Source organism: Zeus faber, assembly GCF_960531495.2.
Source record: "Zeus faber genome assembly, chromosome: 19".
NCBI classification, from domain to species: domain Eukaryota; kingdom Metazoa; phylum Chordata; class Actinopteri; order Zeiformes; family Zeidae; genus Zeus; species Zeus faber.
In genome coordinates this window covers 17,329,362-17,352,169 of record NC_137206.1, presented here as the reverse complement: position 1 = coordinate 17,352,169, position 22,808 = coordinate 17,329,362, and the positions used below count along the sequence as shown (strand labels likewise).

General features: G+C 48.0%; 1 protein-coding gene across 3 annotated transcripts in view; it reads left to right on the top strand.

Annotated features, from left to right (window-relative positions):
• The window catches only part of sulf1 (sulfatase 1), a 41,810-nt gene that overhangs the window by 5,205 nt on the left and 13,797 nt on the right, over window positions 1-22,808 (top strand). For all 3 annotated transcript variants that reach the window (XM_080020530.1, XM_080020529.1, XM_080020528.1), the window contains exons 2-9: window positions 9,803-10,091; window positions 10,887-11,126; window positions 12,214-12,365; window positions 15,964-16,133; window positions 20,021-20,171; window positions 20,290-20,465; window positions 20,623-20,751; window positions 21,374-21,430. In XM_080020530.1, the coding sequence (XP_079876656.1) occupies window positions 9,917-10,091; window positions 10,887-11,126; window positions 12,214-12,365; window positions 15,964-16,133; window positions 20,021-20,171; window positions 20,290-20,465; window positions 20,623-20,751; window positions 21,374-21,430 (1,250 nt within the window). In that variant the 5' untranslated portion in view covers window positions 9,803-9,916. The remainder of the gene's footprint in view (window positions 1-9,802; window positions 10,092-10,886; window positions 11,127-12,213; window positions 12,366-15,963; window positions 16,134-20,020; window positions 20,172-20,289; window positions 20,466-20,622; window positions 20,752-21,373; window positions 21,431-22,808) is intronic.

Sequence of the window (22,808 nt, the reverse complement as noted above, 5' to 3'; positions counted from 1 at the left end):
GAGGGGTGCAGAGGAATGAATACGTTTCCTCGGCCCTCTGTCCTGCTACGCGGCTCTGCTAATAGAAGCCAGCATGCGTTTGTTTCAGCTCCTCTGCTCCCTTTCTTCACGTCTCCCCCTGGAGCGGACAAACACATTCATCCCTCGCCGGCCGGTGGCGTGTTGGTGTGTGTGTGTGTGTGTGTGTGTGTGTGTGCGTGCGTGCGTGCGTGCGTGCGTGCGTGCGTGCGTACGTGCGCTCGCCTCATGGGCTCATGGGCCTCCATGTGTGGGTGTGTGCGAGTGTATCTGTGTGTGCTCACGCCCGTGGCCATGTGGTACAGAAGTGGCAGCTGTCTGGTTGTGTTTTCTTCTGACCAGCGCTCCTTCCTGACCATGTGGACGCAGCATGTCGACAAAGCTGTTGCGCTTAAATTCATTTCCAGGTTATCGAGAGTATCCAGGTTGTGTTATAAAACATCCCTGGCCCACTATATCATCTTTGGCCTACTATACTATATCATCTCCGGCCAACTACAATATATCGTATTTGGCCCACTATACAATCTGTGGCCTATTATTCTGTGTCATCTTTGGCCTACTATACGTACTATACTGTGGCATATTTGGCACACTTCATCATTTTTGGCCTACTCTACTGTCTCATCTTTGGCCAACTGTATAGTCTTTGGCGCAGTATACTGTGTCATCTTTGGTCTACTATTTCATCTTTGGCCTACTATTCTTGGTCATCTTTGGCCTGCTATATCATCTCTGCCAACTATATCATCTCTGCCAACTATAGTGCGTCATCTTTGGCTCACTATATCGTCTTTGGCCTACCATACTCTATCATCTTTGCCCTTCTATATCATCTTTGTCCTACCTTATCATCTTTGACCCTCTTTCATCATCGGCCTACGACATCATCTTTGGCCTAACTATATAAATCGTTGGCCCGCTATATCATCTTTGGCTGGCTATAATCTTTCGCTTTCTATATCACTATATAATTTCTGGCCAGCTACATCTTCAGCTCGTGCCAAAACGGTTCGCCAGTTCTGTCTGCGTCGCCTCCTCCAGAACAAGTAAGCGGACCGACGCCGTTTGGGACTGACACCGTCCTGTGCTCCCGATATCCCGATTTTTGTGAAGTACGAGTGTACGAATCGCCGTCATTCCGCGAAATCTCCTATTTTGGACAGAGGAAGACCCTGGGCTCTTTGCCAGAAAATATGACGTTAATGGAATTGCAAATGCTGTTACTGCTGCTTTTCAGAGAGCCACACACATTGAGCCGGAGGCAAGGGAAAGGTGAGCCCCCTTTCATACAAATTACAGGTTAGGTGTGTCTGTCTGTGTGTGAATGCTTGTCTGACTGATTCTGACTCTTGTGTGTGTGTGTGTGTGTGTGTGTGTGTGTGTGTGTGTGTGTGTGTGTGTGTGTGTGTGTGTGTGTGTGTGTGTGTGTGTGTGTGTGTGTGTGCGTGCATGCGTGCATGTGTAAGAGATATGGAAAGGGATGTGATGCAGAGACTTAGCACACAAGGAGAGCATAGAACACACAGACACACACACACACACACGCATGCATGCACGCATGGATCTCCACGTAAAGGGACTGTAACCAAGGCCAAAGCGCAGGTGCCGTCAGGCGAGGCGCATTTTTTTTTTTACGAGCTTTATGGTGCGCTGCTGTGTCGCAGTCATGGAAAAGTTTGTTTATGGGTGTCCAGGGTCACGCAGGCTGCTTCTCAGGGTCTATGTTTGTCTACAGTTTCCGCAGAATACGCCTGCACATGCTTTACATTTTGGGGGGTGGGGGTTTGTGTTTCATGCGCCTGCAGCAGTAGCAGCAGTGGCTGTGCTACCCTCACACCCTGCAAGGTAGTGGCACACCGAGCTGTGGAATCCACTTCCACGGGCCACCAGCTTGGGGGCTTTTTTTTTTTTTCTTTTTACATTTTTGTGTGTGTGTGTGTGTGTGTGTGTGTGTGTGTTTGGATTTTCCTCTCTCAAAATGATTCTTTTATTCGCCGTTCGGAATCATTTGACCTTGCTGAGACGTCAATGTGCTTGGTCTAGTGGCTTGTCGTGCGATATGAACAAATCGGACTCTATATTAAGTTAAATTGGTAAGGTAAAAACATAGAAATGTGAGGTCATGTTTTCTGTCACACACGCGGGCACACACACACACACGCACACACACACGTGCACGCACACTCACACACACGCTAGAGTCCAATTTTCTGAATTATATGAGAAAACAATCATCCTGCCTTTAACAAATGTGTTCGCCGAGTGGTCCAGAAGACGCACACATTAATCACCGCCGTGTTCACCTCGGTCATTAATTCTTTATACGAGTTGAGCAGCCCCGCACTTTTCTTTCACTCCCTGTAAATGAATAACCCACACTCAGAGGAAAAAAAGAAAGCCATTTCTTCCTAATGACTTGTAACTCACTTTTTTGTTTTGCCCGGTAATGTTTTACTGTGAATTCGTATTCCAGTTCTACGTGAACGGGCGGGGGTTTAAGCTGAACGGATTTTGGGCTCCACCGCACCGTCTTAGAGCCGGTAGGTGATGCGAAAACATTCCAGCGCAATTGCAGTGGTTATAGTGAACCTATAGAAGATACAATTAAAACTCCTGACACAATGCTCCGAATGGGCCTCGGTGCCACCGTGCTGCAGATTTCACGGAGGTGAAGTCAATCTCGTTATTTTTCAGAAATGACCTCACTGCCCAAGCAATTTGCCATAGCTCTCTACTGTGGGCGAAAAATCATTATTTATCTGGAGTATATTTGTCTTGTCAAAAAGATTTTGAAAGCCACCCATGAGAGAGCAGGCAGTTCTCCCTCCATCTCGCTCTCTCTCTCTCGCTCTCTCTCTGTTGCAGCTTGATATTGCATTTTTGATGTCAGTGTGGGTTCTGACAAGATGGCCTGAAGGAATATCAATGCGCCGCGTTTTATTCAGCGTGGTTCCTCTATCGCTAATAGTTTCCATTCACGGCTCGAAATAGCTCCGACGGCGAAGCATTTGCTCCAGGCGCATGCCGTGTCACGGAGCCTGTTATTCTGTTATTCCTCCGATTGTGACCCAATGTTTTCACATCGCTCGGTAAATCAAAGGCCTGGATCATTGGGGTGGTTTTCCATTCCATTTGCTATCTCTCTTTCTCATTTGCTCCCATTCCCATCTGTCTCTCTGCTTGTCAGGGCCTAACCACAGTAATGAAATTATCCTCCTCTTGATAGACCAGATTTCTGAAGGGCAATTAGGAAGACAAATGAATAAACACTAAAGAGTTGGGAGCTAACAAAATATCGCGGAGCACTTAACATAAATCTGAAAGACCCACAGGCAATTTTATGGCGTTACTTGTCCACCAGCTATATATTTTTTTCTCTTATACAAGCATGATGACTGGGAAAAAAAACGCTGCTCATACTTTTACAGGACGTTAAGTTATTATATACTTATATGTTGTACATAAATGCAAGTGCTCACATACACACACAATTGTGTGTGTGTGTTTTTCATAATTCCCCATTTTTCAACATTCCCAAAAGCACTTCTTTATTCCCACAGGACCACCTGGTGGTCCTCAAGCCCCTTTTACTTTGAAGCCTGTGGGACTCGAGGTTTATTTCATTATATATTTACATGCATCCATAATTAATGAAGGGGTGGCCTGGCAACCTTAGCCCCACAAAGGGTCTCTCACCAGCTCAGGCACACACAGACCTGGGGTTTAAATCAAGGCAGCGCATGAACTCAATCCAGGTTCACATTTCACTGAATCAAGGACATTCTTCTCCTTTACTTAAAGTGATCGGGTCCGTGTTCAGATCCACAACTTGAGGCAACGAGACTCCTTGCTTCAAACGTCCGAGTGGCTGCGAGGCGAAGATCCGACGAGGACTGAACTCCGCTTGTGATCTTCCACCTCTGATTTTCTCATCGGAGTTTTCGGTCATAGATCCCACATTGATTTGGCCGTTTTGGTCAAATAAATCGGTGGTCTTAAGAGTCTGAAAACAGGTAGGAGGTATGAGCCCTTTCCCAGTGTGTACATGCGGCCAAGTTAGCGTATTGGGACAGAGCTCCCCTTCAGCGTGTTTGGTGTGGCTGACGGGTGTTTCTTGGCGGCTACCGTGATCTGCCCCTGGCTTGTGGCTCCTAACACAGGCCCTCCTCAGTATAAAAGCCCTCGTCAAGCCCCATGGTGGCAGAGAGGCCAAATTCTCTTGGATTAGAGGAACATTTAGACAAACCTCAATATTAATCTAAGGCCACTGGGTAATTATTTTTTCCCCTCAGAAATTGAGTGGGACTAATCCGACTGCATGGACAAAGAGAGCTGGTCTCAAGAAACATTTAAGGTGCACTTCTATATGTCGTGTTTACGTCTATCTGTTTGCATGTGTGTCTTCTCGACTGCATTTATTTCTTTCCATCATCCTTCCTTCTTATTTCTGCTTACACCACTTACAAAGTCACATACAGCTTTTACCAGTGGTCTTTCACCGCATGGCCTCAGTTCAGCCTATAGAATTCAAACTATGCCATCAGAATTTAATTCCCCACTCCTTGTCATTGTTCCTTTGTGACTTGTCTGCCCTGGAGATGGTCTGTGCAAACAGACTGAGAGAAAACAAAGTCGAAAGACAGGGAATTTGAGGTGCTTTAAAATGGCCATTGTCCCTAATGGCATAGGCTTTTATATGGCTGATTTACTTTAGGAGGCCATGGCATCTGGTTTGGGTTTGACTAGCATTTTGTTTTGGGAATTTGAACCCCCTAACCTCCCATCCCACGGCGTTAACTCAAACGAGAACCAAAGTCCAAGGACAGGTTACGGAATTCTATCATCTCCGCCCATTTCTTTCAGGGATTTGTGCACTCATGCCCATCAATCAATGTTCTTTTACTGAAGAATTTCTTCCTCTGGCATACCTTTTAGCCTCTATTGTTCTCAAATGACTGTTAAACATGCCAGCCAGCAGCCCGCCACTGAATGAAGATGGCCCAAGCCTGATGTAACCTGTCTGCCATAGTGGAAAAAATGTGCAGGTCGATCTCTCTGCATTGCTTCCACTTGGCTTTAAACGCTTCCCTTCTGCCTTCTGAGCAACCCCTGCGCCCCATTCCCCCAGGTTTGCCTCCCCCTTAACCCATGTTTGTGGGTAGCCCCAGGTAGCTGAGGTTAGGTTAAACTAGCCACGATCAAAGCCATATTGCGACATGGCTCAGGGGACGGTCAGTGCGCAGGAGGGTGTGTGGTTTGAGGCCCCAACCGCAGGAACGAACCTTCAACCAATAAACCGACCAAACGGCTCTGTGCTGAATGGGCTGTAGCAGTGGCAACTACTCCAGGCAGCTAAACACAAAGCACACTTGTCTACAAAGCCATGACAACATTATTTGGAGCTTCCCTCGGATTCTATAGAAGAGCATATTGTCAATTTTCTCCAAATGTTGAGGGGAAAAAAAAATTAAAGTCAAGACTAGTTGGGTGTTGAGGTTTGATAAAGGTCCCTAGTGCTGATGGTCATTAATCTGAAAATTGCACATTTTTTACATCTCTGGCAGCTGCGTTTTCATACTGAAAAGTCCATAGTGGCCTTTTTGTTTGGTCCCTTTGAACCGCCGGGCCCTTTACTTTCTTCCCATCCATTCCCAATATTCTTCCCCCAGCTTAACCCCGATGAGTACAGTAAAGGCTCATTTAAAGGGTCATTAGAGCTAATCCTGCAAAACAATGAGGAAGTAGAAACAATGTGTTCCCTGGTCCTCCAACTCTGCCCTGGCATAAAAGCCCCTTGTCCATCCCACAGATGTATAGAAGCCTGTTCAACTTGTACCAAGCCAAAGTCATACATAAACGACTCAGCCAAAGACCTGCCAACATGTTTTGCGTCCGGTGAATTTCTCTTACCAAAGCCTCCGGAAAACAACAATATTTCTAGAACATTTTTTTTTTTGTTATGGTAATGTCAACCTTTTTACCACATTTGGTTTTCCACATCTCTCTGACCTTGTACGAACATGCAGCCATGCTCACCGTGGGTACTTTTCCAGCGATTTCTGGTCCCTGAATCCACCTGAGCACTTTGCCAAGAGTGTATACAAAACAAAAGCGCACACCAAGTGACGAAATACCTATGCTCACTACAATTAATTGTACTGAATGATAACCATCAATGACTCGAGGGGATATTTTACACTTTCCGTTAACCATGGGATTTAGGGCAGATCTCACTGTCAATCTGGATAATGAAGGATCAATAGGTAGGGGAAACATTTGGTTTCTGTTATAATTATACCTTTGTTGTGAATATTTTTTCTTGTTCTTGAGGAGTTCCTGAGTATTCCTTAAATACTCACCCACTCTCCACAAATGTTAATATATATATATATATCTCAACAAACTTGGAACAGGCGCCATAGAGCTCTTGAATTGTATATTCATTAACTTCCATTAACCTATGTATCTCATCCCCTCTGGATAAGACAACTGCCTAATGCTTAAGATCACTGTAATTCTTAAACATCCATGGAAACAGATTTCCAGCCCCTTAGTTGCTCACCTCATGAACTGTCACCAAACTTTTTGGGCTGTTGAGCTTCATCCTGCCATCCATCTGACCATCTGGCTCTACAAACAGCAGCCACTCATCTCCACATACCAGACTGTCACTTGGTGAGTTGACTTCCCTCTAGCAGCTCGGCCTCTTGGCTATGCAACAATGTTCGGATGCTATAGATTGATGAACATAAAGTGTGTAAGATAATCTCCATTCTCCTGAATGGCTTTACCTGGACGTAAAGCTGTGAAAATGATGAAGCAACACCTTCGCCAGACATGTTCTTGCTCAAATTGTTAATGGACTGCAATTTATATAGTGCTTTTCTTATCTTGCGACCACTCAAAGCGCTTTACAATACATGCCTCACAAGGCGCTTGCCTGCTCATCAAGAGCAGTTAGGGGTTCAGTGTCTTCCACTAGGACACTTCCACGTGCTGCCAGGAGGAGCCTGGGATCAAACCAGGAACCCTCTGATTACTGGAAGACCCGCTCTACCTCCTGCACCATTGTTGCCCCCCTAAATCACTATTCAAAACCGGTACAATCTGCTGAGAATTAGTTCTTACAACATGTCAATTGCAACTTTTAACTTGATGATGCACGAAAGGAAAGAGGACTGTGTCAAGTTGATTCAGGGCGAGGGGTGATCCTGAGGCCAAGGGAGATGTCTGCCGTAGGTCAAAACAGCAGCTATGTCTTTTCATACAAGGTCAGTCTTTATGGCATTTTATTAGCCTTGCCATGCTAGTTACATTAGACAGTGTGGCTATTGATATCACTGAAGCTAACCGCATTAGCACCACAACGTTTATATCAGTCAGCACAATGAGTCTCCTTGTCTGTTTTCTAGATGCCTTAGGTCACGTGAAAAGGCTATTGCTGGGAATCATTGGTGTGTCCAATTGAATGTGGGCTGGGTGCTAACATTTCGCTGGTTGGCTGACCGGAATAGAGTCGAGAAAAGGGCTGAGCACGTCTGACGGTGTAGTTCGGTTTGGCGAGTGGAAAGTGTTCCAGTCATTGGACGACACTCACAATGGATATCCATCTGTACGTATCAGTGCATGCTCACGCCTGTATTCGAGTTTTGTGTGAGTGTGTGTCAGTGTACGAGTACGGTAGTTTTGCGTAGGTGGCGTGTAATCTGCTGTTAGGGTCCGTGCACTCTGTTACCCCACGCCGGAGGGGGGTTTGTCCAAACAGCGCCAGTGTTTGCACAGGGCAGTCAGGATGACTGGGCATGCCGGCCCGGGCCATGCATGTCTCCAAAAAACCTCTTAAAGCTCCATCTAAGGCTCCGCTTATCACAACCAGCATCTGGCTAAAGGAAAAGGCAGGGATATGATATTAAAAGCAAAGCAAAGCGGTCTCATGGTTTTAAACATGACTTTTCTCACCCCATCACACAACATCGACAAAATGTTGTGTCACTCATTTCCCTGAGTGCAGGTGTCATGGAGTTTGTTGATGCAAGCTCTTTTGGCGTTCACAAGTGTGTGTGTGTGTGTGTGTGTGTGTGTGTGTGTGTGTGTGTGTGTGTGTGTGTGTGTGTGTGTGTGTGTGTGTGTGTGTGTGTGTGTGTGTGTGTGTGTGTGTGTGTGTGTTTATGTGCATGTCGTACAAATCTCAGACATATACATGTCCAGTATCACTCCCGTCATGGCTCCTGCTCTTGCTCTTACTTCAGAATGATGAAGCCCAGTGCACGTGACTTAAACACATACGTTTCATTGCATTAGATACTGATATTAAGACCTGTAGTCCTTCCCTAATTCAGTGTTCTCTAATGTTTTAAGGGGACGCCATTAAGGATTTTTGGCTCCGATGAAGATGAGGGTGGGGCCAGGGGTTTGTAGGGGTTTGACTGGGCTCAGGTGTGGCAGACCTGTCATTTGTTTCCAGGCTATTAACCCAGAATAAAAAACAATCTGGTGGCCCACATTGAGCTAGTTACCCATAAGGCACTTTCACGGCCAATGATGAAGTAGTCATTGTTCTAGTGTCATGGGCCATCTTGTGTCCACGAACCATGCTCTGAGATATAGGCCTGTTATTGTGTTCCTCAATGGAACCAATGGCATTCATTGACAATTCATTGACAATCCAGCAACATTAACAGAGTTTTACTGAAAAGGTTACTTCTCAAAGTATTAATGGTATGCACTTCTACTCCAACAGCTCTTCTTAAAGACCTTGGCGGGGCTCTGACTTTTATTGAGTGGCCATGACAATGAGATGTTGTTCAGCTGCCCTGGTTGAGCTTAGATGGCCGGCTGTGAGAGCCTGCGAGGGAGAGGCGGCAGCCGAGGGCTTGGATGACTCAGTGTAAATCTGTGATTGGCGACAGTGGCATGGGGTTAATGTAGCGGAACCCTCCCTCCCCCTTGTCCTCCCCCCCCGTCCCCCCCCACAGCGGGTCCCGTCTTACCCCGCGGGCCCTCCGTCACGCTTGACCCACCGGGGGGTGACTGTTGAGTGACAGGTGGAGGACGGGCTGCCATTGGCTCACGCCGATGCGTGTCTGTGGATGTTTGATTGTGGACGGCCAATGGCGTGTCGGCAGCGTGGTGAGCCGAACAAAGCTCTCCAGTTGAGAGATGGAGAGGGATTTTTTTTTTTTTTTTTTTTTTTCGTGTGCCAGTGTGTGTGTATTATCTCATTCAGGAAAGAGCCTCTGGTGCTGCTCCGACTGGAGAAGGTGCATAGATTTTACATGGAAAAATTCAAAACACGACTCATGGAATTTCTCTAAGGTGAGATCTGTTTTTTAAGCTCCACGGCTCTTTATGTCCTTAAAGGTTTTTCTTGTTCACTTTTGCTGGTTCAGCCCAGGTCGGCAGAGTTTGCGGTCGAGGGATTTTTTTTGTTTTTTAGAAGAGGGCATAATTTAGTCAATACGCAATGTGTTGTGGTTTGGTCTACCCAAAGAAAAAATACCGTTCTGTGCCTGGGAGGTTTGAACGTTGTTTTTAGCTGCTCAGTCCATCAGCGTGAAGTTGTGAGAGCTGTCACAGAGTTTTCTAATATGAATAAACATGTTGAAAGTTGGGGTTCTTCATTCATTGTCTTTCTCAAAATGCCTATCATTTTTATTTTTATTTCTAGTGCCAGTCTTACGTTATTTCTTGCTTTCCATTCTTCAGTGATGACACCCCTGAACCGGTATCAGTTCCTCTCCCTGTTTTTGTAATGAAACCTCTCCGTTCCTCCTCTTCACAGACTGTTCCTCGGCTGTGGGAGCTACCCTGTGCTGTACTTCTCCTCCCTCCACGCGGCTCTTCATCCACCCCCTCCTCCGTCGCCGCTCGCTCTCCACCCCTCCCAGGTACCACCATGCTGGTGCGGTGGCTGGCGCTGGTGGCCCTCCTGTCCCTGGACTGGGCCCCGGGCACCTGGGCCTTCACCACCACCAGAGCCCAGTCCCTGCGGGGCCGCATCCAGAGGGACCGCCGGAACATCCGACCCAACATTATCCTCATCATGACGGACGACCAGGACGTGGAGCTGGGTACGGTTCACTCACTTTGTAGGACCTGTGAATTTATTTATGTATTATTATTATTTTTTTTTTTTGTGTAGTTCACGGTGTGGTGGGGAACAAATAATTTATCCCAAAGCAGATGACATGAGCGTAATTTCATTTAATTTATTTTATTACAAAGGCCAATGTCTAAAGCTTTATTGGGGACTAAATGTATATTTAGATTTTTCTATTTTCTTTTCCTAGTTCTTAATTTAACTTACAGTACAGAGGTAGTAGGAGTGGTAAACATATATTTTCTGCAATGCAACTTAGTGCATTGCATCATTTTTTATATCTTTATTCGTTTTGTTTATTTGATTTGTTTCTCACTCCTGTTTCCATTTTTATTTCTAATACCCCCGAAGCCAGTTTTCTCTGCCCTTACTGTATTTTTATATGCTTCAGCATTTTCAAATTGTATTATATTGCATATGGAAAAGTATTGCAGCGTTTTGCCAGACATGAATTATTAAATGGAAACCATAAGCAGAACCAGCGGAGCCATCTGGCCCACGCTTCCATTTACCGTATTTGTGTTTACATCATGCATAATGAATTATGATTATGTTTACGACTGCCCGAATACAGCAAATTCGCTGGGAAAAGGTGAAGTTATCTGTTCTCCATATGCATTGTTTATCCGGCGGGAAATAGAATAAATAGAGACTTGTTTTTTGAAAAAAAAAAAAAAAAAAAAAAAAACAGGCAGCAGCTGGCAGGGTTGACGGTGACACAACACCTCATATTTGGCATTGGTTTCTGCCTCTTCTCTGCTTTCAGGTTCCCTCCAGGTGATGAATAAAACCCGTAAGATCATGGAGGACGGCGGCACGGCCTTCACTAACGCCTTCGTCACTACGCCGATGTGCTGCCCGTCGCGCTCGTCCATGCTGACGGGGAAGTACGTGCACAACCACAACACGTACACCAACAACGAGAACTGCTCGTCGCCATCGTGGCAGGCGCAGCACGAGCCGCGCTCCTTCGCCGTCTACCTCAACAACACCGGCTACCGGACAGGTGGGTGGACTTAAAAGCTACCAACACATATATGTGTGTAATATGTACGTGTCCAATGGGGATTGATATGTGTAGTATGCAATGGGAAAATAAATACTTTTTGGGGTTTTTTTTGGAGTACTTCTTATTTCTTATTCTGCCTATGTTAAAGATAGATTAAGAGAGACTCTTTCACACATATAGGAGGAGTGATTTATAGGAGCCATGTCTCAGCTTTAACTTGTGGGGGGATGTCGACCGTTTCCTCGGTTTTCAGGTTTCGGTGGTGTTTTCAGCCACATCAAGCTCCAACGGCCCACTGGCCTCACTGGCTTTTGCTCCTGTTGGTCAATGCACATTTTTATGGAATGCAGAGCCCGTCGCTTTAGCTGCCCGCCCACCCGCCCGCCTGCCTGCCTGTCTGCTGTGAGAAATGCAAACATGGAGGCAGTGCCAGGTCGCTGTCGCGGCTCATCAGACAGTGTCTACGTGAGTGACGGGCAGGCGCTGGACCGGGCGACTCAATTGGGTCCTGTGGGCTGCCGCACGGCCTGTGGTTTAGAGCTGGTGCGTTAGTCTACAATTAGCCCTCTCCGGGACGGGCTGGCTCCCTGCCCAGCTCAGCTCGCTGGGGAGAGCTGTGTAGTGCAGCCAGGGAAAAGAGACACAGGCAAAAAAGTATGACGTCCAACCTCGTGCACACAGTCACGCAGGCCCCACAACATAAAGACTTCCATAGGTGAGAGGGAGTTGGTCAGGTTAAAAGCACGTCTAGAGTAAAGCTTGTGCTGAAGTTTTCCCCCAGGTGGCACTTTATCGGGAAGTTTCTTGGGAATTGCGCTTTTTTGACCATTTTACCCAGATCCAGTTAAGAAGGTCGATTTCATCCCTGTGTGTCCAGAACCGAGATAGTAACGGGCTGCATGCAAACTGTGTTAGCTCAATGCAATGCAGAAGATGGGATCAGCTAGACTGGCTCCTGTAAAATTAGGGAAATGCAACTTTCAGAGAATCCAAAAAAAAAAAAAAAAAAAAAGGGTTAGGGACTGGGTCTCTTTAGAGTAAAACATTTTGGTCATCTCCCCCCCACCCCACTTCTCGTCCGCAGGTTTTTTCGGCAAGTACCTCAACGAGTACAACGGCAGCTACATCCCTCCTGGGTGGCGTGAGTGGGTTGGGCTCATCAAAAATTCCCGCTTCTATAATTACACCGTCTGTCGGAACGGCTACAAGGAGAAGCATGGCGCGGAATATGCCAAGGTATGTGCCCGCTGGTGTGTTCCCACAATTCCTTAAAGGGGGCCATTAATTTAATCACCTATTTGTTTTTTTCCTTTATGACCCAACGTACGGTCTCCTCCCGACTAATTTCCAGTTGGCCTTCACTTATAAATGTGAATTGCAGCCCTTGCGCATATCACAACGTTGTGATCCTTGCTGGCAGGAATTCTCGGCCGAAATTAAAGGGGAAGCGTTGATTTGAAGTGGTGTCTCCTCGTGCTGCAGTGTATTTAGCCGTTCCTTTATCACGCAGTGAGGATAGCAGGGGGAAACAACAGCCCTTTTTTTGTGTTATTTATAAATCATAGTTACGAGAGGTGCGATGGGTCACAAAACTCACTGTCCGGCTGGTACCACGGATCGGATCATTTTTTCGGATCTGCAAAAGTAAAAGGGAGACAAATATTACTTTACTTTCCATTTATTCTGTACAACACTTAAAGCAACGAACCTTTGCCCGTGGCCTTGAATGAAAACAACAGTCAAGATCTCCAATATTTAAAAAAAAATCTTAAAATATAATATTCAATATGCAATACTCAATTGTTAGCTGTTAACTGCAATATGAGGCACACATGATACCTTCTTCCTTTAAACATGGTAGTGCATGAAAAAATATGATGAGATCCGCCCCCAGTAACTGAATTTACTTCCAATAAGAAACCAGTATCATGTTCAATTTTCTCACGTTTATAACAAAGCAAATTCCATGAAAATCAATTCAGAGATTTATTGAATTATTACTATAAAAACTAACAGCGGCAGTATACTGTATTCCACTATGCTGGTTACATTTTACAATTGATCCGCGGTTCACATTCGACTGGGGGTGGGCGACCCGTATGGATCACGGATCAACTTCGTCCGTTACAAAAAACTAAAAGATACAGAGGAAAGCAACTCCCCGGCAGAAAAGGCTCTCTGACCATCGATGCGGAAGAAATTTGACCTCCGGTGTACATCAGATCTCACGAGAACACTGTTTGAAACGGACATGCAAAAAAAAACCAAAAAAAACAAAAAACCACACAGCCTGGCCAATGTTTGCGTCGTCATACCAGGAAGATTTATTTTGCCGTCCCCGTGTCAGAATGCAAAGATGAGCAGTCTGAGCGCTCCGTGTTTGCCTTGCTGGGCTTGGCATGGCACCGGGCATCCATCTTCCAGAGTTCGTTTTTCTTTTTTTTTTTTCTTTTCTTTTTTTGCAGGAGCTGTCACTTTCTTTTCCCCCGCTCCGTGCCAACGACCTCAGGTAGTGCTCGCCCCAAAGACACGAGGAATGCACCACGGACGGGAGGGGAGGGGGGCGGTTCATGGTTTAGATACACATCCAGTTGAGTTTATAAATGGTCTACACGAAAGATGGGCAAACAAGTGCTTGGACTGGTATCCCCATGCCAAATGACATGCCTGTTGGGTTATACTGAGGTGTAAAGTTATCCACAAGGTGCGGGCAAGGTGTTTACGGGACAAGGGGCATAGTCAGCAGATTGTGGTTTTGGGACCAAATGGACCCCGGCACAAGCACTTTCCTGCCAGAGCCCATTAACCTGCCTCCGCTGGAGAGGTGTCAGCCCCTCTCCACAGGCTCCCACAGGGTGAGAAGTTCACAGTATCACTCGGAGAGCGGTTTGCACACCGGGTCATTGTGATTTGATGAGGCACTCGAACAGCTATTTAATTCAATTAGGCTCAGACTGGCTTTTCCATCTGTGAAGAGGCTACTGTGTTTGAGGTGAAAGTCCTCGTCAAGGGGCACTTTGTGAGTCAATGATCCCCAAGTTTTTGCTCTCGCTCGCTAACAGTGCATTGGGATGTGGAATCAGAGCGAAAGGGAAACTTGTTGACTGTGTTTATGATCGGATCGGATCTGGTTGGTTCCTCTGAATTTAAAGTGGAAATCCATAACATTTTTCTGTATCGGGTGGATTACACCACAAGTTATTTATTTATTGGAATGTTTATAATCAACATTTATCTATATATTTTACTGACAACAAAAAGCTATGCTTGTTTATGAAATTCACCATGGCTGGAACGGCCAGGAAAGGCGGAGCCGCCACCAACAATGGAAACCGCATACAGAAAAAAAACCCTGCACAAACCAAATAGATTGAATGTCAAGACCATCTAATATCCAAATGTTAGTTTCATAGGTTTTAAATTGGCAATCTGTGGACAGGACACGTGACACTGACTCAGAGCAAATGTCAAACATGAATGCACGCTAACGCCGCTCACCACTTATCCACTCTGGGAACGAGGAGGAAAAATGTAAGGGCTTAAAACTTGTCACCTTAATGACCATTTGGTGGTGGTTGGCCGGCCGCTCGCCCTGACACTCTCGCTTCCATTTGACCCACCAGAACCCCTCCGCAAGCAGTGACTCAGATCATGGAGAGTTGGCAGCTCGGAGGAAACCAATATGGCAACGCTTTGCCATGTGCACGCAATCAACAGTCTCACTGGGCATGTGCAGCCAGGCCATTAAAAGAAGGCCATAAAGGCTATTAATAGAGACAGCGTGAATCAGCCAAAGCCACTTCTGACATTTCGGGGGGGAAATCACCCTTTACCCTTTCATTCTCAACCCTGGCACTCCCAGCTCCGTGTTGTCTGCCAAGAAGTGGCCGCAGACGGCCGTTGTGCAGGTATATAGTGCCTCATCAGCTGGTGCAATTTTGACAAATGCTGTTGTGATTCTAACGAAGGGTGTGACCTAAGTGTCAGTGACTCCATCCGCCTGGCAACGGGGCTGGGATAAGAAAAGCGCCCCAGCGGGTTGTATCATGTGACAATGTCAAATTTCCTGAGTCTTAATCCTTGAACTCGGGCTTTATTTCCCCAGTCCCCCACCCCATGCAATAAATGTCAAACTGTTGTTTTCCCCCGATGGCCTTCTCGCCGTGCGGGCGTCGCGGAGGCAGAGCGAGTTTCAGAAAAAGGAAAATTCACATTCCCCTACTGTCGAAACTACGCCTCCGTCTCCCGCTTTTCTGCCGCGTCCCGAGCCTGACGGCTTCACTGAGTTCGATCGTTCTTTCCTTCCCCTCTCTCGAGCGTGAGAGAGACAGAGAGAGAGAGACCGACCCCGTGAAGAGTGAGAGGAAGACGGGAAAGATAGCACAGAGGACGACACAGAGGTAGTTGTCTTAACAGCATACCAGTCCGCAGCGACGGACTCCCCTCGCCATCAAGCAGTGTCACATCGAATACCGCAGAGATCCACTGATGAGGCAGCAATACACGCGCGCGCACACACGCACGCACGCACACACACACACACACACACACACACACACACACACACACACACAGGAGAGCTGCCAGCTGTTGACTCAACAGATTGGTGGAGCAGTGTACTCAATAGCCCCTCTTCATATCCCCGCTGGCCCCCTCCTCACTGGTCGCAAAACGACCGGTCTGGTGAAAACAACATGATTTGGAAGTTTTGGATTTTGGATTTCCCTCAGTCCTATATAAGGCCTCCTTATGTCCTGTCTTCATGAGTTTTTTTTTTTTTTTTGTTTTTTTTCTTCACACTCATTCCCTCTTTCACTCCCTCTTCTTTTTCCAGGACTACTTCACGGATCTGATCACCAACGACAGCATCAACTTCTTCCGCGTGTCCAAGAGGGTGTACCCGCACCGGCCCGTCATGATGGTGATCAGCCACGCCGCCCCGCACGGGCCCGAGGACTCGGCGCCGCAGTTCTCTGAGCTCTTCCCCAACGCCTCCCAGCACATGTACGAGACACACACACACACACACACACACACACACACACACACACACACACACACACATGCACACACACACACACACAAACACACACACAGACACAGACACACATACAGATGTAAGTCCTGATGTTATCATGTTTGCCGGCCGGAGAAACGACTCTCTGTCTCGCTGTATATTATGTTGTAGTTGCAATTCACTCTGACCCTCATCCAAAAACCAAAATGGGGTTTCTCAACGGGCTACGTTCCGTATTCCCGTACTTCCAAATATACATTTTGCTCGTGAAAAGTACGGACGTATAAATTATACACACTAAAATACTCCCATGCAGACATTCACAGACCAGACTATCTGTCTGGCAATGCTTGCACTCGCCTGCTGGTGGGGAATTTTTCTCGCAAAATTCCAATTGCGCTCCTTGCGATTCGGTGTACGTATGTATTTGCGCTTACATTTTAAAACCATTATTACAGCGTGCGTGATGACAGGCTGCGGAAAAAGCAACAAGCCCTTGACAACCCGGCAAGCGTGAAATCAACCCGATTTATCATCCGAGGAAAGTCGGGGGCGCATAACAGAAAGAGGATCGGGAATTGTTTTCACTCTTATGGAGGAACACTGCACCGTGCCAAAGCCAAAGCCAAAGCCAACAGTGGCCTCCCACACCTCTCAGCACTTAGTTGTGGTTGCGCTTTGATACCTTGGGCAGTTCCATGGCAACGCTACCCTGCCAACCCAACCCATCCTCCGCCCGTCTCCCAGGGAGCCCCGAGGCGGCCGGTGGTGTTGGAGAGGTGAGAGCGAAAGGAGAGAGAGAGAGAGAAAGAGAGAGAACGAGGGAGGGTTCAGCTGGGACTTTCACCCCCCTGCTGTTTGTCTTCCCGCTTCCCCCTTCCTATCTTTCTCGGGAGACATGTCTCATCCGCTTGGTTTTTATCGCACCCGCCTCACCCCCTTTCTGCCCCCCAGCCTCCCGATACTCCCTCCCCCCGCCCCTGCGCCTCCCTCCTGTGTAGTCCTCCCAGAGGACTTCCTGACCCTGTCCATATCAATCAGCGGTCCCTACCCGCGGTTCCTGGGATGTGAGGAATGCATTGTGTGCTCTGGAACACCCTTTGTGGCATTATTAATTTATTTTTAGCGCAAGCCTGCGGGTAGAGAGAGAGAGAGAGAGAGAGAGAGAGAGAGAGAGAGAGAGAGAGAGAGGTGCACATTGGGACTCTGAGGCCCTTGGGTGACTCAGGGTTGAGACTGGGTGTGGGTGTGGGTGTGCGTGTGGGTGTGGGTGTGGGTGTGGTGAATTTCTCCGTTGCCAGTGCGACATGACAGGTGGTTAGCGTGGGTTAGAGTGAGAGTTGATCTCTGGCATAATTGATTTTCCATGCACTCCATGACCTGATATGCCAGCGCTCCTCAACCTTTTTATTTTCATATCGAGGACCCTCCATTTGATGCACATTGGGCCACAGACCCCGTTTGATAAGGTTCGGCACCCCAGGCTGCAAAATTTCCATGTAGCCTGCACATGTTTGCGTGCACCTGTTTGTACTATAGTCAGGGCAATGACAGTGAAACTATGACCTGAGAACCACTTGTGATGATGGCAGCACTCCTTAATGTCACCAGGGCACCCGTCTTCGTCTACGTCGGGTATCTATCATTCAATATGTCGTGACACAAGGTCGCGTCCAAGGAGGCTGGCTTCCGTTTGACAAAGTTTGTCCAGCACCTGAAGCCAGATAATGGAAACTCAAGACCAGCTCTGCAATGCTCAGCCACTCTCTGTCTTGGCTGTTGAAGTCATGTACACAGCTAATGTGTAAAGCAGGGCGCCGGGAAGAGGCTGCGTGGCAGAAACACAGGAGCAAGCTCGTAAATCAAACGGGTGTCTGTACTTTTGACGGGAGCAATACCAGGGGAGGGTTTGATGTTAATGTCATTAACATTCCTCGCCCAAGGTGTTTGACTCCGTCTCTCAGGCATAAAGTCGAGCTGCAGACTCTCCCCGAAATTCGACGGCTGATGAGATGGTTCGCGGCGACGTGCTGTTGTGAGCCTGTTATGGAAAAACCCGGTTTATCCGACGCACACATGCGGTTTTTGTGGGTCCCACCGAGCTGATCGAGCGACCTTGCTCGCCGCGACGAGGGTTTTCTACGGTCAGGAGGCATTATGAAGTGAGCAAACTGGCCTGGAGGCTTGTAATCCAGAGCTAATACCACAAAACACAAGCCTATATATGACAGGGGGCAGGTGTGACCTCTCCTATATGGAATGGCTTCATTTCATTGACCCTTGCATTCCTGATTCCACTGTGCCCAGGGCCTCATACCTTGGTGGCCCAGTGCCCAGAGACAGGTCCCTTTGTGGGGCTTATTAGACCGCCTGGTTAGCTGGGTGAAGAGTTCACCCCGTGCATAATGACGGCCCGAGGACGAAAAGGGAAGGAAGCAGCTCATTCAGTCGGCGTGGAGCAGCTCCTGTAGCACATCTTCATTAAGTACCTAAGCCCGTATAGCTTGTCTAGGATTCTGCTTATACAGGGCCGGGACCCGCAGAAACCCATCTCTTTACTGTCATGTTGCTTTAGGAATAAAATGCTTTTGAAGAAAAACACAGTTAAAGTGCTTATATTATTGCTTTCATGCATCCCTTGCAGCATTAGAGGAACCCTTTAGACACAGCGTTTAGATACAACGTGACCTTACGCGGTCGCCCGGGCACATACACTTGCTTTGCTTATTCTATTTTCCAAGCCAAAAGTCTTAATTCATACCACGTTAGAGTATTTGGGTCGACACCCTTCTTCTCCTCTCTTCTTCTCTTAACTCAAAATGCCACTTAGACAGGTGAACATACTGTATTCTCTCTCTTACACAGACTGGCATTTCACGGCAGCACTACATTCTGGTCTGTGTAAGGGACTAAGTTGAACCTCGTCTCTCAGTGGTGACTCCGCCAACACCACAGCCCCTTTTCCCACCCTCCTCGCTGTTTATCCAGCCTTTTAATTTCATCACTTCAGATGACCATGACTTATTGAGTTTTCAGCCCGGGAGTTGTTGCAAACCTGACGGTGGAGCCTATTATTTTTCTTAAGCATGTGCCAACCCTCAAATGCCGCCGCCGCTGCCAAGGGCGCAAAGCGGAGTGGCGAGACTCGTCTCTTGAGCGAAGGCGAAGGCAGAGATGGGCAGAGGGAGGCGTGGAAAAACAGCCAGCGCGCTGACGACCGGGCATTAAGACATTTCCCTCGGCAAACAGGTCCCGTCTCTCGGTGCTTGTCAAACACACTGGACGGCAGGTTAAAGCGTCCCACGGGCACCTGCTCTCAAAAAGAAGGTTGTGTAAAAAGTGGCAGACTGCTTTTAAATGGGTTCTTTATGCCTGTTATGCTGTCTGATGACTCCCATATTTTCAAGTGCTCGAGAATGTTTTTTTTCCATGCCTGTTTGCGACTTGACTCTGCCTTTTGGTTTTCTCGAGACATGCTGACATCAAAAGCCAAACGCAATAAGGTTAATTTTCGATCATCGGGAGTCGAGCGAGCGATTGGCGTCCAAATCTGTGAAATTGATCCGGGATTGATCCTCAGTGTGAACTGAGGAGTCTGGAGTGCACGTGGGGAGATCCCCAATGCTCTCTTCTGTGACCGCAATCCCCGCACTATACTATGTATTTGGCTCAGTGCAATACATAGTATAGCCGGTTGAGGCTATTCTCTCAATACAGGATAAATAACAAGATTGGGGTGTACTCTCAATGATCCAATAATAAGATTTAGGTTAGAAAATACCAGAGTTTTCCTTTGAGCTTGTCTTATAATAGCCTAATATTTGGAGAAACATGGAATAACAGGAACTCCTTCCTTTTGTACTCCCCTCGCCAGCACCCCAAGTTACAACTATGCCCCCAACATGGACAAACACTGGATCATGCAGTACACAGGCCCGATGAGGCCCATCCACATGGAGTTCACCAACTTCCTCCACAGGAAGAGGCTGCAGACGCTCATGTCTGTGGACGACTCTGTGCAGAAGGTAAATGCCACCACATTGTTTCGACTCCACTCATTTTTATGCACTTACCTGGACCACATGCTGTGTCGGAGCTTTATAGCGGCAAATTATAATGCATACATATCGTGTTCATTTGCAGGTTTATGAAATGTTGCTGGAAACCGGAGAGCTGGACAACACTTACATCATCTATACTGCCGACCATGGCTACCACATCGGTCAGTTTGGGCTGGTCAAAGGCAAGTCCATGCCTTACGACTTTGACATACGTGTGCCCTTCTTCCTGAGGGGACCGAACGTGGAGTCAGGGGCAACGTAAGAGCAAATTATCTCTCATTAAAATCCTCCCAAAAATGGCTGACTGACACCAATACAGCGTGTAGAAAATGTTTGATCACCTCGGGGCTGGAGGAGCTATTAATGAGGCTCCTTAAAGTGCAAGAATATATATGTGTGTGTATCTTTGGTGTAGGAATCCCCATCTGGTGCTGAACATCGACCTGGCTCCCACCATCCTCCACATCGCCGGGCTGGATACCCCTCCAGACATGGATGGAAAGTCCGTCCTTAAGCTGCTGGAGCAGGAGAAGACTGGGAACAGGTTTGTTGGGGCCCCGTCCTGCCATTCTCCCCCGAATCCAAAGCATATACAGTAACGGCCTAATGTGCATCACATGTGCTACAATCACACTCATTAGCCAGTAATACTCGGCAAATAGAAAGCGCCCCAGCCAAAACGAAATGGCTTTGACCCAGCTACGCGAAGAGCCGTTCCAAGTACAATTTGCGAGCGGGGGCGGAGGGGAGGGGGGGGGGGATTCATCCCAGCTCTGGTACTTTGGCTGGGATACTCTGGTGATACTCTCTCCCTGTTTGTCTTTGACTCCAGCATGCTAATTGGTTCATCTGATTTCCCCAGGCAAAGCAGGCAGCGATGAAGAGTCAGATGTGAACATATCGCTGTCCCCAATTAGCCGACGAAAAATGCACGCTGCAATGCACACCACACCAGACAACCCGCTTGAGCATAAAGGCATTAAAAATCTGATTCAGAGACTTGATTAGATGCTCCGAAACAACTCGTTCATTTCGCATTTGACCCCACGAAGTCTCCTGTTGCATAATGTTGGCCGGCCGTGCGACCGACATAGCTGATGGCGAGCGCGCGCAGGCCATATGAATTCTATAACCGTTCCGATTTTTTTTTTTTTTTGTTTTCCCAGATTCAAACCCAACCGGAAACCCAAAGTCTGGAGGGACACATTCCTGGTGGAAAGAGGGTAAACTGACTGTTCTTTAATTCCTTCCCCACACCACAGGCACATCCATGTCGTGGCAGATTGTGGAGTGTCGCGCGAGAACCCCGATAGAGCGTTTTCATTGGACGGCCCCATCGCGCGCGTTCCATTTTTCGAGACACTCCGTCCCCCTTTCTCTTAGTTATTTGTTATCTGACAGGCATTTCCTGACCACAGCCAGCTTGGAAGGCCGGGACGGTGGAAGGCGGTTACGAAGGCCTGCTCGGTTGTTTAGCAGAAACTCTTAAACGGCTGGCATATTGGGACAGTTCACGCGAAAGGCGCTGGCGCTCGTGTAACAGGCTTTTTCTGTTGGTTCTTGTGGAAAAAAAAATAGAATAAAAACACCAAGAAAAACGGGAGTCTGTGCTCCGCTGAGGCCTCGCGTGTCGACGACGGTCACCTCGACACCGAACCGAGTGGCCTCCCGCTTACCGTACCGTCGAGAAATTGCGGAACGCTCCTTTTTTAAGCCGACCGGTTTGGAGCCGGTACCGCGGTGGAGCCGGGGTGACGTGACCCCGAGGAACGGTGGCGGCGGCGCTCGCGCTGGATCCTCTCGTAGGACGTGTCGCCGGCTTCCCCCCCCCGGTGCGGAATGCGGCAGCTGCCCTCAGTTTTCAAAGCACTTCACGCGCTCCCGCACACATTTCCTAAACCCCCCCCCCCCCCCCGTCGGTCCTTTTGTCCGACCTCTCAGCCGCCGCCAAAAATACATATCCCGGAACATGATACACTGCATCTCGACAGCGGCCTTTTGTTCCCTTAACGCGCCCCGCCGCGGCGATGACGGGGGAGCGCCCGCGCGAAGAACCCCGACGGCGCAGAGAAACGATCCTGTCACCTCTCCTCACACGGGGAAAAACGGGGATAGTGCTGGTTAGGGCGAGGGAGAAGGAAAGAGAGAGGGAGGGAGCGAGGTGGGAAGACGGCTCCTAAGACTGGCAGGGCAACGCTGGCAGCGTGTGAACCGGTGTATTATGTCTCTGGAGCTGAACACGCTCATAGAGCCGCTGTTCTTACCCAAGATCATTACCTTGCCTTCCAGGTTCCTGACATTTCCCTGGTCGCCTGTGCATTGACCGTCGCGTCCGGGGCGAGACACGTGTCCGGGAGTTTAAAACGTAGGCCCGTCTGGCGCTGCCGCTCCTCTCACTAATGTAGTAATGGAGTGTGTTTGTGGGGCCGCGGAGCGCCGCGTATGAAATGAAAAGCGAGTGATCCCTGACCTCCCAGAGCTTTAGCTCTCTCCTAATCCATCCTTCCATTAATCCCGTGCTGTTTATGAAGGCTGTCCGCCGGCGCTCCCTTCTACAAGTGCTTGAGATTAGCCTCTGAAGACCTTTCGCTTCATTTCCCA